The sequence below is a fragment of the Muntiacus reevesi genome, chromosome 4 (genome assembly GCF_963930625.1).
Source record: "Muntiacus reevesi chromosome 4, mMunRee1.1, whole genome shotgun sequence".
NCBI classification, from domain to species: Eukaryota; Metazoa; Chordata; class Mammalia; order Artiodactyla; family Cervidae; genus Muntiacus; species Muntiacus reevesi.
The window spans coordinates 30,838,964-30,854,502 of NC_089252.1; the positions used below are offsets into that span (position 1 = coordinate 30,838,964).

General features: G+C 38.2%; 1 protein-coding gene across 2 annotated transcripts in view; it reads left to right on the top strand.

The window, feature by feature from the left end:
* Window positions 1–15,539, top strand: part of OSBPL1A (oxysterol binding protein like 1A) — a 210,857-nt gene that overhangs the window by 40,662 nt on the left and 154,656 nt on the right. For both annotated transcript variants that reach the window (XM_065932433.1, XM_065932434.1), the window contains exons 6-8: window positions 1,641–1,752; window positions 6,341–6,426; window positions 7,541–7,685. In XM_065932433.1, coding sequence (XP_065788505.1) covers window positions 1,641–1,752; window positions 6,341–6,426; window positions 7,541–7,685 — 343 coding nt within the window. The remainder of the gene's footprint in view (window positions 1–1,640; window positions 1,753–6,340; window positions 6,427–7,540; window positions 7,686–15,539) is intronic.

Sequence of the window (15,539 nt, forward strand, 5' to 3'; positions counted from 1 at the left end):
TTCATCTCCATGCTTAAGTTTACATCAAAGCATTTTATTATTTTCGATGCCATTGTAAATGGAATCATTTTTCTTAATTTCCTTTTCTGGTGGTTCATTTTATTTTTGCCCATTTTTTAATTGGATTATCTTTTTATTGTTGAGTTGTAAAAAGTTCTTTATATATTCTGCATGTGGTTTCCTTTTCAGATATGATTTATAAATATTTTCTATCATTTCATGTTCTACTTTCTTTACTAATACGAACTCTTTGCATGAAGCATGAAAACATTTCCCCCAAAATCTTTCCTTTAAAAAGATAGGAAATGCTAAGATATTTTATAAGAATTTACTAACATAATAGACTTCTTAGCAATTTTCCTATTTGTAAAATGTGGTAGTAGATTTTATAGAATAACATTTAATGAAAAGTATGTTCATGAACACTGTAATAGCCTAGAAAATGATATATTAGGCAAGTGGGGTATAACTTACTTATGTCACACAAATAAAATTATATATTTTTAAAAAATCTCAAACTTATGCATGGAAAAATGATTAGAAAGAAACCAAAATGTTTATGGTGGTCATGGAGTGACCAGGACAATGAGTATTTTGTTTTCTTCTTCCTGTCTGTGTTTGGATGTATATTTAAGGGTTGTTTTCTTTTTTTTAACTACAAAAAATTCTTTTTAAAGAATGGTGAAAATTGTGTGGCCCAGTGGAAAAATGAAACTCATAGGAAAATATAACATGTAATGACACAGAATATCATTTCCTACCGGTATCAGTGTACTGAAAACCTCGAGGTTAGGGTAGCACTGTTTTTCATCCTGTCTTCTTGTAGAACTAAAAAAGCAAGTGTTACCACATCCCCTGCCTGAGTGCTACACACCCTAGTGAAGTTAAACATCAAATCTCTAATAGTTTCCTGTAAATCTCTTGCACTCTCATCCACCTGTACTGTCTTAAGTTATATAACTGAACCAGTGATACTGGACTGATTAGTTTGAAATTCCTAAGAGAGCTGTTAGCCACTTAGAGTAAATATGAAGGATGTAGTTTATATTCCATCTGTTTATACTCTGTTGAAAATTGACTTCAGGAGGTCATTTCCTTCATTATACTCCATTCCTTTGTTAGTGTTGTATCCCATCAGTCTATATCACTTCAGAAAATAGTGTCTTGTTTCTTATAAACATTAAAATTAATTTTTAAAAGATCTAAGTCTGCTGAAGAATTTTTTTTTCAACAGGTCTTGGAGTAATGTTAAATGAATGTATTGTCTGCTCTAATTATCTAATTTAAATTACTACTTTAAGTAATGGCTCTGTTAACTCATATTTAGCGTGACCACATGAATCAATTTGGTAAAACAACCAGATAATTTACTTTAAAAATCAATTACAAAAGTTGTCTCTGTTAATTGGAGATTGGCAACTGTGTAGGCAGTCATCAGTTATGACAATTAGTTGAACTGTAGAGTATTCCATTTATGATGCTTACTTAGTAGGCATTTAAACAGAGCTGAAAGACTTTAAAGATTCCTACATAGGCATTGTTTCTATTGTAAACATTCAGTGGTAATTAGAATTTTGAAAAAGGGCTATAATAAAGTTTTAGTTTAATAATAGCTAAAAATAATTTCTCTGCTGTTTTAGGAGTTGGTAATGCTTCTTTTAGAGTACAACGCTGATACTACTACTGTTAATGGGAATGGACAGACAGCAAAGGAGGTCACTCATGACAAAGAAATCAGAAACATGCTTGAAGGTAAAATATTACGGATCTTACTCTAAACAGCACTTATCTTCATTATAGCCACGGCCTAGGATATAAGTGGAAAATGGCTTCTGAGATGCCAAAATAGATGACTGAGCCTGCGCTCTAAAGATAGTGTAATGTGAGAGTCATCGATTGGATGTAAAACTGTATGAGAGTTTCCTCAGGGCTTTTGAATTCTTACTTTATATAACATTATGGCAAGTTTTAAAAATTCAGTCTCCAGCATAATTAAAAGTAAAAACTAGAGACATGAGAGGGTACAGCTGAAAGGCTGCAGAAGTGTGATAATGAAGGAATACAGGAGCCCAGAGCAGGGAAACGCGAGGTGTGGGGCTCCTGGGAGTCTCGTGATTCTGGCAGAGAGAGCTCTGGCCGCCCTGTTATCCTGAGGGCATCATTCTAACACAACGGCCGCGGTAATGTCTTCATGGATCAGCTTCACTGCTGGATGAACGTCAAAGATTTAATTACATTTAAGAAGACATAGGAGGGATTTCTCTAAAAATAGTTTAAGACAAAAATATTTCAATGCTTACATCAGGAAGCCTCGTTTGTTAGGATTGTTACCCAAATATCCAGGGCTTTGGCTGTAATTATTTTTGGGTAATATTTCTGTAGAAGAGAAGGGAAGATTTCTTGTTTACTCCCTTATGAATAAAGGTATTGAATTTTAAGTTGCAGTTTCACACACATCCTTTGTTTCTTTCCTTTGCAGTTCAGAGGAGGGCACGATAATGTTTTATTTGAAGGGCATTTACTTATTTATTATAGTATTTTTATCTATGTACAAAGCACGGTCTTGCTTCTTATTACTTCCCAGCTGGCCTTGAAACCTAAAATCTCCCTTGTTCCTCTAATTATGTCTGCTTGTCAGACACTTTTTAGATCAGTATTTCTACTTGTTCTTGATTTTAAAATGAACCCTTTCATTTTTAATAAAGAAATCAACACATAACATCTTCTATAAGGCTCGGTATTATGTGATTTTGGCGGAGATTGAACATGCTAGATGTGATCCCTGCCATTTAGTAAATCATGATCTGATTGGGAGGATGAGGTACTGTCTTTGTTTGTAATAAGTGTTTGTAATGACTGTTCTGTCATTTTGTTTATAATAAGATGAGAACCCAGAACTGATGGTCTCCTGACGGACTGGGATACTGGGTTTGCGTGACAAGTTGACATTTAATGGGGCTCGTTGTAAAGACATGCTCTAAGCACCCGACCTCACACCCTCACAACCCAGCTGTGTTAAGGGCAAGAGTTTGGTTGACTTGATGGGCTCTATGATTTATCAGCTACAGTATGATCCTGGCTGGGGAAGTGGAAATAGAAATTGAGAGATTTTGCTCTGCTTCCTTTAGCCAGGTGTGATATCGTTTGTGGAGAGCATGATAAATGGGTCAGACTACAGGGAGTGCATCCACAGCCCACCAAGACCACAGGTAGACCAGAAACCCTACCATAGGGTAATGCATGTAGAGACAAGAAATGTTTCACCCCAGGAGGACAGACTTCAGTAGACACAACAATCATACTCAAGTACCTCAAGAACTGTTATATTGGAAGACGGATATTCTTATTTGAGGCCGACCAGGGCCAGCTGATGGTCTAGTTAATGGAATGCCAGGGAGTTTATCTTTGGATCCAGTCTATTGTAATAGTGGCCTGGGTTGCCTTAAAAGAGGTAGTGAGCTTCCCAAACACTTCTAATCCTAGGAGAGGATAGATTACAACTTCTCAGGCACTAGAGAGGACTCTAGTATCCTCTTATATCATTTGACTTTTTTTATTTTGAGAAATATCTAACCTTCAAGGAAGGTTTCAAGTGTACAACAAACACTTGTACGTCTGCACTTAATCACCAGTTATTAACGTTTTGCTACATCTGGTTTATATTATTTAATGTTACTTATTTACTTTTAATTTTTTTCCTACACTGTGAGGGAGTAGTTTACAGACATGATACTTTAGCCCTAAATACTTCAGTATGTATCTCTTAAGAACAAGGATATTTCCTTATATAATGATCAACTTCATGAGATGTAACATCAATATCATAATATTACTGTTGTAGAGTGCCCTTCAATTTGGGCTTTTCTCTTCTCATATAATTAGATTTAAGCTATCTGTTTTTGGCATGAGTTGTAGTTGCAATAGAATGAGGTTGTATGCTTTATATCAATGCATCGTTTTAGGTACATGATGTCATTTTGTTCCACTATTGGTGAAATTATCTCTGATCACTAGTGGTCCACTGTAAAGGTACTTAGTACATAGTCCCACTTTTGTAATTAGTAAATAATCCTTGGGAAGAAAAATTGAGACCATGGTAAGTATCCTGATTACCGACAAACTTCAAATCGGTGATTTTAGTATTCATTGATAATTCTTGCCCGAATCACTCATTACTATAGAAATTGCAAAATGGTGATTTTCTGTTGTTAATGAAGTATGTTTGCTAGTTTCTTACCTGCATTTCAGGTGTACTGCTATTTAACCTACCCTGGGCGTGTATGTGAGTGTCTTGTCAGGATGGAGTTAGGCTTCATGATCTTTGTGGTCTTCCCTAACTCTGAATTCTGATTGAAAAGAGCTAGTTTACAGTCATATAACATTTAAAATTTAAAGGACAAGTTATTTGGGGGTAGAGTGTTGGCTTTAAAAACATTTCTTGAGGTATAAAATGTATAAAAGTACGCATTAATAATGTATGGCTTCCTGTTTTCACAAGGGAACATATCCACGTAAACAGCACCCACATCAAGGAGTAGAATATTACTGGCGCTCTAGAAACTTTAAGTCCCTTAAACTGGAGTACTTGTTTTATTGGCTAGACCAGCAGTCTTTTTTTCAGTGTCCAGAATGAATATAGGACAGGAACATAAGCAGAGTTTTCAAGTCCAGATCCTGTTTTCCTTCCTTCATGAGCCTAGACAATCTAGAGAGAAATCGTAGGGAAGCATAATGACCCTTCAAGTCTAGAATGATCATTATTAAGCATTGTTTGATTACTCAGACTATTTACTGGCTGAACATGCACTGTGTCGTACTGTCATAAGTGCCTAGGATACACAGAAGAGTAAGAACAGGTACCTGACTTCAGGAATGACTGTGGGCATAAAGTGCAGCTCTGGGAAATACATGCAGTAGCAGAGGTATGTAGGGAAGGCTAGGGACTGTTCTCAAAAGCTCACAGACCGGTGGCCATACAGCCAGTGAGAGGAAAGGCTGAAGAGCATGAATTCCAGCGAAAGAAGGCAGTACTGGGAGCCTGTGTGGAGGCTTGGCAGCCTTCCTCCAAGATGGAAAGGGAGGGGATGTGGGCGTAGAGATTAAAACATGAGGATAGAAGATGCTGGTGCACAGTAATGTTAGTTCTTTAGACGAAGCTACTGGCTCCAGCTATTCCGGTATTCAAGCTTTGTGTTTCCTGTAGTTGAAATGCAAGGGCATGCATAGTGTCTTGAACAACTGTTAGTGCATAGTAATTACTAACTATTAATAAATGTTCATTATTTCTCAGGAAGACCTGCGAAACTTTTATATTCCTCCCCTGCAGCCTTTGCACAGGACATTATACACATATTTTAAGGGGGATTATTGCTAACCTTTCTATGAAATTGCTGCTTTTCTGCAAGCCAAAACAGAACTCAGATATAGTAGAAATGAGACCTTATTACATATTCCGCTCTTTTAAATCAGATCGCTCTCATTCCCTGCAAGTATGAGCAGCACAGAGTAACGCTAAGAGCAGGTACTCGGAAACCCACCTGCCCAAGTTCAAGTCCCAGCTCCTCCATGTCCTGACTGTGACTTAGATTAAGCTCCGTAGGTTAAGTTTCTGCCTCAGTTTCTTCAACTATAAAATTGGGAAAATAGTAATGCTTCAAAGAGTAGCTATACAGATTTAGTGAGTTAATATTTTTTAAGTGTTTTGAAAGGTATTTGGCCTGTAGTAAATGCTATAGTATTTGTTAAGAACATAAAATATTCTTATAAAAAATATGTACTTTATATATAAACCTAAATATATTTATATGGTTTGTATGTCTTAGTGGACATGAGTATGAGCAAACTCCAGGAGACAGTGAAGGACAGGGAAGCCTGGCTTGGTGCAGTCCATGAGGTTGCAAATACTTGGACATGACTTAGTCACTGAACAACAATAATGTGTTCTTATTAACACTATTTCTTATTACTTTTCACATTCTAAAGTTCTGGAAGATATGGGCGCCTCTCCCCACTTAATCTGCCTTTCCAAGGCACATAAATAATAATATTTCAGTATAAAAAATAATTCATAATTATCTGTGATGGGTACTGTAGTGAGTAACATACTTAAAGACCTCTGAATTGAAAACATAAATTCATCTGAACGTGAGGGAAGTTCAGCTCTGTAATCTGAAGTCTAAGGCAGTGAGAATAATAATGAAGTCTCACAGCATTTGAACTACAATTCAAAATATTGTGACTTTTCTCACCACGATCCCTTTATGCTTTATACATCTCTGTGATAAATTTGTTAATAGGATCCAGCCTAGAAGTAGAGTAATATGTACTTTTCCTTTTGCAGCTGTAGAAAGGACTCAACAAAGAAAGCTTGAAGAATTACTTTTAGCAGCAGCAAGAGAAGGCAGAACAGCAGAACTTACAGCTCTGGTAAAAAAATGTGTTATTTCTTTATGCTGCGGGAAATTTTCTATCTAATGTTGAGTTCCTAACGTAGTCAAACTGTGGGGCCAGATTACGTGAGATCAAAGTAATAGAACAAAAGTATTTAAATATCTAAAAACACAGTCTGGTGAAACTTTAAGCAGGATTCATTTTACATGATGGTGTTTTTCTCTGATTTACTTCCACACTGTCTATGAAAACCTAATGGCTAAGAATCCAGTTTTTCAAGGTAAACATTTAATGTAAGGATAGTTTTTTTAAATGATTAAGCCAATTTAAAATTGACATGTAATGTATAGAATCCTATAAAGGAATATCTTTCTCTAATTTTGATGAGTAATTACTTCTGAAAGGTATGCTGTACTTCCAGAAATTAACATACAGATAATGGACATTATTTTTGAAATATTTATATCATGTTTGAACAGGCTGAAAACTTTACCCATTTTATTTTTTTCTCCTTAGGAGACCTACTTTTCAGTTTCTATTTCCTGAAAATAGTCTCATTAAACACAAAACGCTGAATGTGTTCTAAATTCAAGACTGAAGCATGGCTGTTTGCCTTAAAGTTATTTCAGCTTGTTTGAAAAGGCTTCTCTGGTTTCCAAGTATGGAGCCTAAAACGTTTTTTAAACTCTCTGAAATGGAGACTGTAAAGAATTGTTTTTAAAGGAGTCAACCGGGAACAACCAATTCAGTAGACCTTTAACATTTACACATTTAGCATTTATGGTTTTAACTCTTCTGAATGGCTGTCTTTGGTAGACCAACTTGCAGTTCTGTTGTCACGAGTGTGAGTTGCAAGACTGGTAGGAGCGAGTGGATCTTCGCGGAATCCCAGCGCCCCAGCCTCTTGTGTGGTGTCTGCTGTCAGGGCAGTGTGGACCTGAGGCCCCATGGCCGCTTAAGGAGAGCATGGAGGGTGATGTGGCTTTACCGCTTTTCTGAGCAGGAAGCCACTGACAGTCGAGATGCGAGGGAGCCCAGCTGTGCCCAGGCTCAGGGGCGTGAGGGTCCACCTGGATTATCGGTTATGTGATTTTATGGGAGACAGTCTGTCTTCAGCATATAATTCACATTGCATTTCTTCAATTGTTAGCTCAACCGGCCGAATCCTCCTGATGTTAACTGTTCGGATCAGTTAGGCAACACACCCTTGCATTGTGCCGCTTACCGGGCTCATAAACAATGTGCATTAAAGCTTCTAAAAAATGGAGCAGACCCTAATCTGAAGAACAAGAATGGTAAGCATGTGGCTGAAAGCCATTGTTGGTCATTTTGAAGTTATTAAAAAAAAAAAAAGCGTTTCGTTTTAGTATCCAGCCTGTGTTAAACTGTTTAATTTTGAAGTCAAGTCATTTATACAAAAGAAAAAATTTGTTGATTCACTTTCCAGTTAAGACCTAAATGTTTAATAATGCCTATTTCACCTGAGGCACTAAAGGTGACTTAAAATCTGATTCCTACCCTCAAGGGGAGGAAACATACAGTTCAGTTCAGTTCAGTTGCTCAGTCGTGTCCAACTCTGCGACCCCATGAATCGTAGCACGCCAGGCCTCCCTGTCCATCACCAACTCCTGGAGCCTACCCAAATTCATGTCCATCGAGTCAGTGATGCCATCCAGCCATCTCATCCTCTGTCGTCCCCTTCTCCTCCTGCCCCTAATCCTTCCCAGCATCAGGGTCTTTTCCAGTGAGTCAACTCTTTGCATGAGGTGGCCAAAGTATTGGAGTTTCAGCTTCAGCATCAGTCCTTCCAATGGAACACCCAGGACTGATCTCCTTTAGGATGGACTGGTTGGATATCGTTGCAGTTCAAGGGACTCTCAAGAGTCTTCTCCAACACCACAGTTCAAAAGCATCAATTCTTAGGCGCTCAGCTTTCTTCACAGTCCAACTCTCACATCCATACATGACTATTGGAAAAACCATAGCCTTGACTTAGATGGACCTTTGTTGGCAAAGTAATGTCTCTGTTTTTTAATGTGCTATCTAGGTTGGTCATAACTTTCCTTCCAAGGAGTGTCTTTTAATTTCAGGACTGCAATCACCATCTGTAGTGATTTTGGAGCCCCCCAAAATAGGTTCTTGTTATTTGTGGTAGTTTTGTTCTATTAATACAGTGTTGCTGGGACCTCTGAATTAGTGGATACTGAACCATTGCTCATAAGGGAAATACAGAGTGAGGCTCCTATGAACCTTTGGTCACAGCATTTCATCTACAGATCACATGTAACCTTGTAATATGTGAGCCTCTGTGTAAAAGCACCTTATTTAATGTATATTATTGATGATTAACATTGAGCTCGCTACCAGGAACATCATAGCTCAAGCCTGAACTAAGATCCTGTAACACGTATTCTATCTGGGAGGCATGTCACAGGCTTCTTGAGCTTATGAGCACTAGACAGCACTTCATTGCTGTGCTTGGGGGCCAGTTTCAACAGTGAAATCACCAGAAATAAGAAGCAAGAAAGGTAAAAAATGAGGCCCTAGGTAGACTGTGACGAGGACTCTTGTTTATAGTCTGAGAGCTGAGACAAGAGGGCAGAGCATCAGCCTTTCTGCTTCAGGGAACTAATGCATTAGAAGACTCAAGTTTTTTTCTCTTTAAAGAAAAAAAAGTTTGTTTAATCAGCCTTTGAAGGCACCTGGTTTGTGTATGAAAAAAAGGCAGTAAAATGACAAATGTACAGGGTTCATGATGGGTCGAAACATGGAGAGGTGAACAGAAGACTCAAATTTTTATTAATCTGAATGTGTCTCTGAATGCCCAGAAAATTGCCACGAGTATTGATTGGCGATTAAAGTAAATTTTAACAGTAGGCAAGTTTGTAAATGTGGAGTTCTCAAATAAGAAGGATAGACTTACACACCCGGGACAGTGTCAATGGCAGAGTTGGGTAACCGTAGGAGAAGCTGCAGAGCGTGTCTTGGGTATTCAGTGGGGGGACAGCCCAGCAGGGCTGCTGCACATCCCCTTTTGTGGACCTGGAGGACTGGAATTTACAGTCCTGAGAAGGGGAAGACTGTAGGAGGGGCAGGCGAACAGTTGCTAAGAATTAGGGGCTCGGTTTTTAAGACATTACAATTTTGAAATACGATTATGTAATCCACATGATAGAGTTGGAAAAAGAACTTTGAGTCTAGGGGGGTGGGGTCCGGGTAGAGATACAAATTTGGGGATCATGTGTAAATGTTAGAATCTACATGGATCAAAGAAATGAACATAAGAGTTAAAACCATAAAACTGTAGAACAAAATGCAGGAGAAAATCTTAGTTATCTTTGGTTTTGCAAAGATTTCTTAAATATGACACAAGTATGAATGATAAAATATTGATAAATTGGACTTTGTCAAAATTAGATTATTTTCCTCTTCAATAGGCACTGTTATGAAAATGCAAGTTATTCTATGGAAGGAAATATTGGCAAAGCATATACAACAGTGAACCTCTATCTAGGATATATACAGAACCTTTATAACTCTTAAGAGGAAGATAACCCAATTCTAAAAAGTTTCAGCCATTTCACCAAAGATACACAGATGGCAAAAATCGCATTACTAAAAGATCCATATAGAGGTATAGAACTTAAAATTCATTTCCATGAAAAAAGTGCATTCACATAAATACAGGGAGTATGTACCATGATGTTTATTTCAGCTCTATCTAAAATATTAAAAAGGTGGACATAAGCCTGACAGCTCAAATCAGCTGGGGTTTGCTTTAATACTTGCAGTAGTACTAAAATCAATAGAACAGGGGCTACTTATATCAATGTGGATAAATAAAACAATGAGCAAAGAAAGGAAGTTGCAGAATAGACATCCCATTATTTCAATATTAACATCATACTGAACATGTTAAAGCCCTTCATAGGGGACTTCCCTGGTGGTCTAGTGGCTAAGACTGTCTGTGGTCCCATTGCAGGGGGCCCAGTTTCCATCCCTGGATGGGGAATTAGATCCTGCATGCCACAGCTAAGAGTCCACATGCTGCAGCTAAGACCCAGTGCAACCAAATAAATAGACAAAAAGAAAAAAATTTTTTAAAAAGCACTTTATGGGTACATTCCTATATAATAAAAGTGGAAATACACGCTTGAGAATGATGATGCTACCAATTTGTGTCATCAAAAATATGAAAACAAAATAATAAAGCTGGAAGTGGGGAAGAATCATCATGATTACCTTTGGAAGTTAGTAGCAGTTTACTGTGGAGAAGGCAATGGCAACCCACTCCAGTACTCTTGCCTGGAAAATCCCATGGACCGAGGAGCCTGGTAGGCTGCAGTCCATGGGGTTGCGAAGAGTCATACACGACTGAGTGACTTGCCTTTCACTTTTCACTTTCCTGCATTGGAGAAGGAAATGGCAACCCGCTCCAGTGTTCTTGCCTGGAGAATCCCAGGGATGGTGGAGCCTGGTGGGCTGCCATCTGTGGGGTCGCACAGAGTCGGACACGACTGAAGCGACTTAGCAGCAGCAGCAGCAGCAGTTTACAGAATGATTGAAGGGTAAACTTCTAAAAGTAATGGAAGGTGTATACAGATATTTGGAAAGTTCAGCATGCCCGTTAAAAGATGTTAATGTGTTCTTTATCAAAGTTAAGATGGTGCTTTCTGAGAAAGTATTTTTTCTTACATAAAAGTAAGAAAAAATAATAAGTTTTTTAAACACTTTTTTATTAAAAAAAGAGTTTTTCTTATTCTACTACCATAAGAGTAATAGTGTCCACATTTTAGGAAGTTTTAAAAATAGAGAAAGAACATAAATTACTCCAATATAGCCTCTGGTATTTTGGCATATTATATACCATTCGAATTTATTCTCATACCTAATTTTGAGCATTTTTTAAAGTTGCAAAACACACTTCTTTTTTTGTGGCCAAAATGAGGAAAATGAAGGCACTGAAAAAGTATATTCACTTCTACCGAAACATCCAAAGATTTAGGTTATAGTTGCTGTTCTATGGTAGACTAGATTTTTAAAATTTTCAATAATAGATATCAACTTGAGAGTGTAAGCAAAAGAAGGATCATATACTAATATAAGAATACAGAGGTATCTCTCTGTATTTCAAAAGAGGAAATGCTGTTCACCATCAGAGGGGATGGAATCAGGAAACAGGATGCTGTGAGGCCCCCAGGAGGGCTGCCACTCACTATATGTGTGTGTGTCTCTTCACTGTGTGGTCCCTCGTTGCTGTCGCTTAGGAGATGAGCTCTTTTGTTTTCCAGCGTACGTGAGGGAAGATGGCTGCCCGGTAGCTACTTTCAGCGGATCATTATCTGTTAATCTTGGTTTTAAGTGGGAGACAGTGTGATGGCGCCTTGTGTGAAGTGTCTGCCATTGGTCCAGTCAACAGGAGCTGGGGTGGAGGTACAAGCATGGTGGCTAGGGGCTTCCCCCGGGGGTGTGGAAAGGGCAGGAGATGTCCAGAAGATGTCCAGAGGATGGTGAGAAGCACAGGCCGGCAAACACCTAAGAAAGTACCTACCATTCTTTTTAGTTTATGACTTGTAAATAGAGTTGACATATTAAAGTCCTACTTATGTTATGCATCAATGGTTTTCCATATTGTTTTTGGAAGCATGGTTTTCATAGCTTCCCTTCTGCATAGTATTTTGTGTGGATATAATATAACGTGCTCCATGCCTCCAAACCTTCAGTCATAAGAACAATGATAATTTCTATATTTTTCATGACTAAATTTTCCAAATCTTTTGAAACAAAGATGTTTTAAGTCAGACTTGTTGGTCCTCCTCTTTGAGTTCTAAACCACTAAGCTTAGGCAGTAGTTGGGGCATGTCTGATTCTGTCCTCCGCTAGTGTATCTGTGGCACGTTTATGCAACACATGCCGATCTCTGCTGTTGTGGATACTGGTGACCCAAAAGTGAGCAAACTCTGACTGTCTCCACACTCTTGGAGCTTGTGTTCTGGTGGGAGGAGACAGACAAAGCGAAAAATATGTACAATGCCGGGCAGTGATGTGCGGAAAAATAAAACAGGCCAAATGGAAGAGAGGGTGAGTCAGTGGGGCTGTTGTTTTGGCAAGCAGAGAGGGAAGGGAAGGTCACTCTGAAGTGACCTTGAGCAGAGAGCCGGACCAAGGACGGGAGGGAGCCTGGTGAGGGATTCGAGCTGAAGAGCAGTGAAAGCAGAGGAGAGGCCAGTGTGAAAACTCGGGGTAAGTGGGCACTTGGGATATTTGAGGAAGAGAGCTGCCTGGGTGCCTCGAGCAGGGCTCATCAGGGAGAGCGGTAACCCCAGACAGCAGCCAGAGGCTCAGCCCTGCTGGCCAGTGTGGACGGTTTTGAGCAGAAAAGGTGATGTGAGAATGTACTCAGGATGTGAGATCCTCAGCTTGCTAGTCACTTAACCTCTGTCCCCTTCATCAAGCATCCATTCCTCTTCCATTGTTCTGTTACCCCTTTCTCATCCACGTGAAGAACTGACTGTGTGTGTTTTCTGTACTCATGGCCTCATCTGTCACCTTCCTTCACCAGTGTTGCATTTTCAATATTTGTTTTTCTAAGGTTTAACTAGCTGGTAATGTTTCCCTGTACTATTCTTTGTTGAGGATTTTCCTTGACAGTCTTTCCTTGACTGTTTTTCCAGATGGCTTGAATTTTCTTAGGTTCTTAGTGAAAATGCTGCTGGCCCCTAATTGAGATTACAGTCTTTGAGGTGTGTTGACATTTGTATTTGATTTTCCCATTAAGGGCCAAGTCTATATCATGCAAAAATTGAAAAAACAGCATCATTCCTTTTTTTACTTTATTATGTTGTGGTTGATAAGAGGTGATGTGATTCTGAAACAGCTGGTTATGGTGCCCAACCAGGAAAGAAGTCTATTTCATTCAGCTCAAAAAACATTTTATTAAATTCTCACGATGTGGTTGGTACTGTGGACATTGAATCCGGAAATGAGGGCTCCGTATGGAATTTCAACTGGTTGGCAGGAGTTCAGAATTTGTTTTTGGTGTTAGGACAGAATTGTGTGAAAGAAATCACATTGTCCTTCTCTCTACCTAAAGGAATAGTTTCTCAAGAGTGCACTATAGATAGAATAAAAATAACAAGTTGCCAGAGCTTTTCATAAGACATCCTTGTATGTGCTGGCTAGAAAACCTAAAGTGATTATCAGTTGCTCAGTTAACATTTTAAACAGTTTTTTCCCTACCAAGAAAGTAATCTATGGCCAGTCTAACTTTTATCCATCAGCAGTCTGATAAATCTACCTCAAAAATAAATCTCAAACCCATGTACTTTTCTCCATATCTACTGATGTCTCCATTTTGCTACTAACTCTCTAGTTCAAGTCACCAGTATCTCTTTTTTAAAATCAATTTTTATTGTAGTATGGTTGATCTGTAATGTTTTAGCTTCTACAGCAAAGTGAATCAGGTATACATACCCATATATCCACTCATTTTTAGATTATTTTCTCATACAGGTCATTACAGAGCATTGAGTAGAGTTCCCTGTGATTTACAGTAGATGATTAGTTATCTATATATAGCAAAGTGATATGTCCATCCCAGTCCCCCAGTTTATCCCTCCTTGCTTTCCCCCTTGGTGACCATAAATTTGTTTTCTATAGCTGTGACTCTATTTCTGTTTTATAAGTTCATTTGTACCATTTTTTTTTAATAGCATCATATGATTTTTGTCTTTCTTTGACTTACTTCACTCAGTATGGCAATCTCTAGGACCATCCATGTCACTGCAAATGGCATTATTTCATTCTTTATTTGTGGCTGAGTAGTATTCCATTGTATATATGTACCTCATCTTTATCCATTCCTCTGTTGATGGACATTTAGGCTGCTTCCATGTCCTGGTTATTGTCAATAGGGCTGCAGTGAACATTGGGGTGCATGTATCTTTTTGAGTTGCAGGTTTTATCCAGATACATGCCCAGGAGTGGGATTGCCGGATCATATGGTAGGTCTCTTTTTAGTGTTTTTTTTTTCTTTCTGTTTTTAGTTTTTAAAGGAACTTCTGTATTGTTCTCCATAGTGACTGCACAAACTTATATTCTCACCAACAGTGTAGGATGGTTCCTTTTTCTCTACACCCTCTCCATCATTTATTGTTTGTAGATTTTTGATGATAGTGGCCATTCTGACCAGTGTGAGATGATATCTTATAGTTTTCATTTTCATTTCTCTGATTTTGGACATCTTTTCATGTGCCTCTTGGCCTGTGAGAAATGTCTATTTAGATCTTCCACCCATTTTTGACTGGGTTTTTTTTTTTTTTTTAAATATTGAGTTCAATGAGCTGTTTCTATGTGACCAGTGTCTTTTACCTGGACCTTTGCTATTGCTTTGTAACTTGTATCCTTGCTTTTCTCTTGTCCACATTTACAAGCTTTTCCCACACGGCACTGTAGTGATTTTTTTTTTATTACAAAAGTTATCAGAGCTTAAAAAATAGTATAATTGATGTACAAATTATCCTCTCTCAGGCATTATTAATAATCCACTCACCAGGTGTCATATTATTTTGTCTATAAATACTTAAATTCTTTTGTATAAGATATGGTCTCCTTTAAAAAAGAATCATGTGAAAGAAAAAAAAGAATCATGTGATAGTTACACAACTCTGTGAATATACTAAAAACCATTGAATTGTACACTCTAAATGAGTAAATTGTATGGTGTGTGAATTCTCTCAATAGAGCTATTAAAAAAATAACCACGATGGCATTATCCTATTAATAATTTTATAATTTCTCAAAAATCATCAAATAGCTAAAGTCCACATTTCCCCAAATATTCTTGAAAAGTTCTTTTAACACACTTTGACAGAGTTTGAAACATAAGTCAGATCATGTTACTCTTTTACCTAAAACCTTTCTGTGGCTTTCCATCATATTGAGGATAAAACCCAGAGTCCTTGTACTGGTTCAGAAAGGTCTGACCTACCAACAAGCCCTTACAGGATGTGACTTCTCTTTCCTCTGCCTCTCTTGCCCACCTAACTGTTCCTACCTCAGGGCCTTCGTATCAGTTGTGGTCTCTGCTTGCAGGGCATTTCCCCTGTTTTCTCATGAGGCTGGACCCTTTCAGTTTAAACATCCTCCCT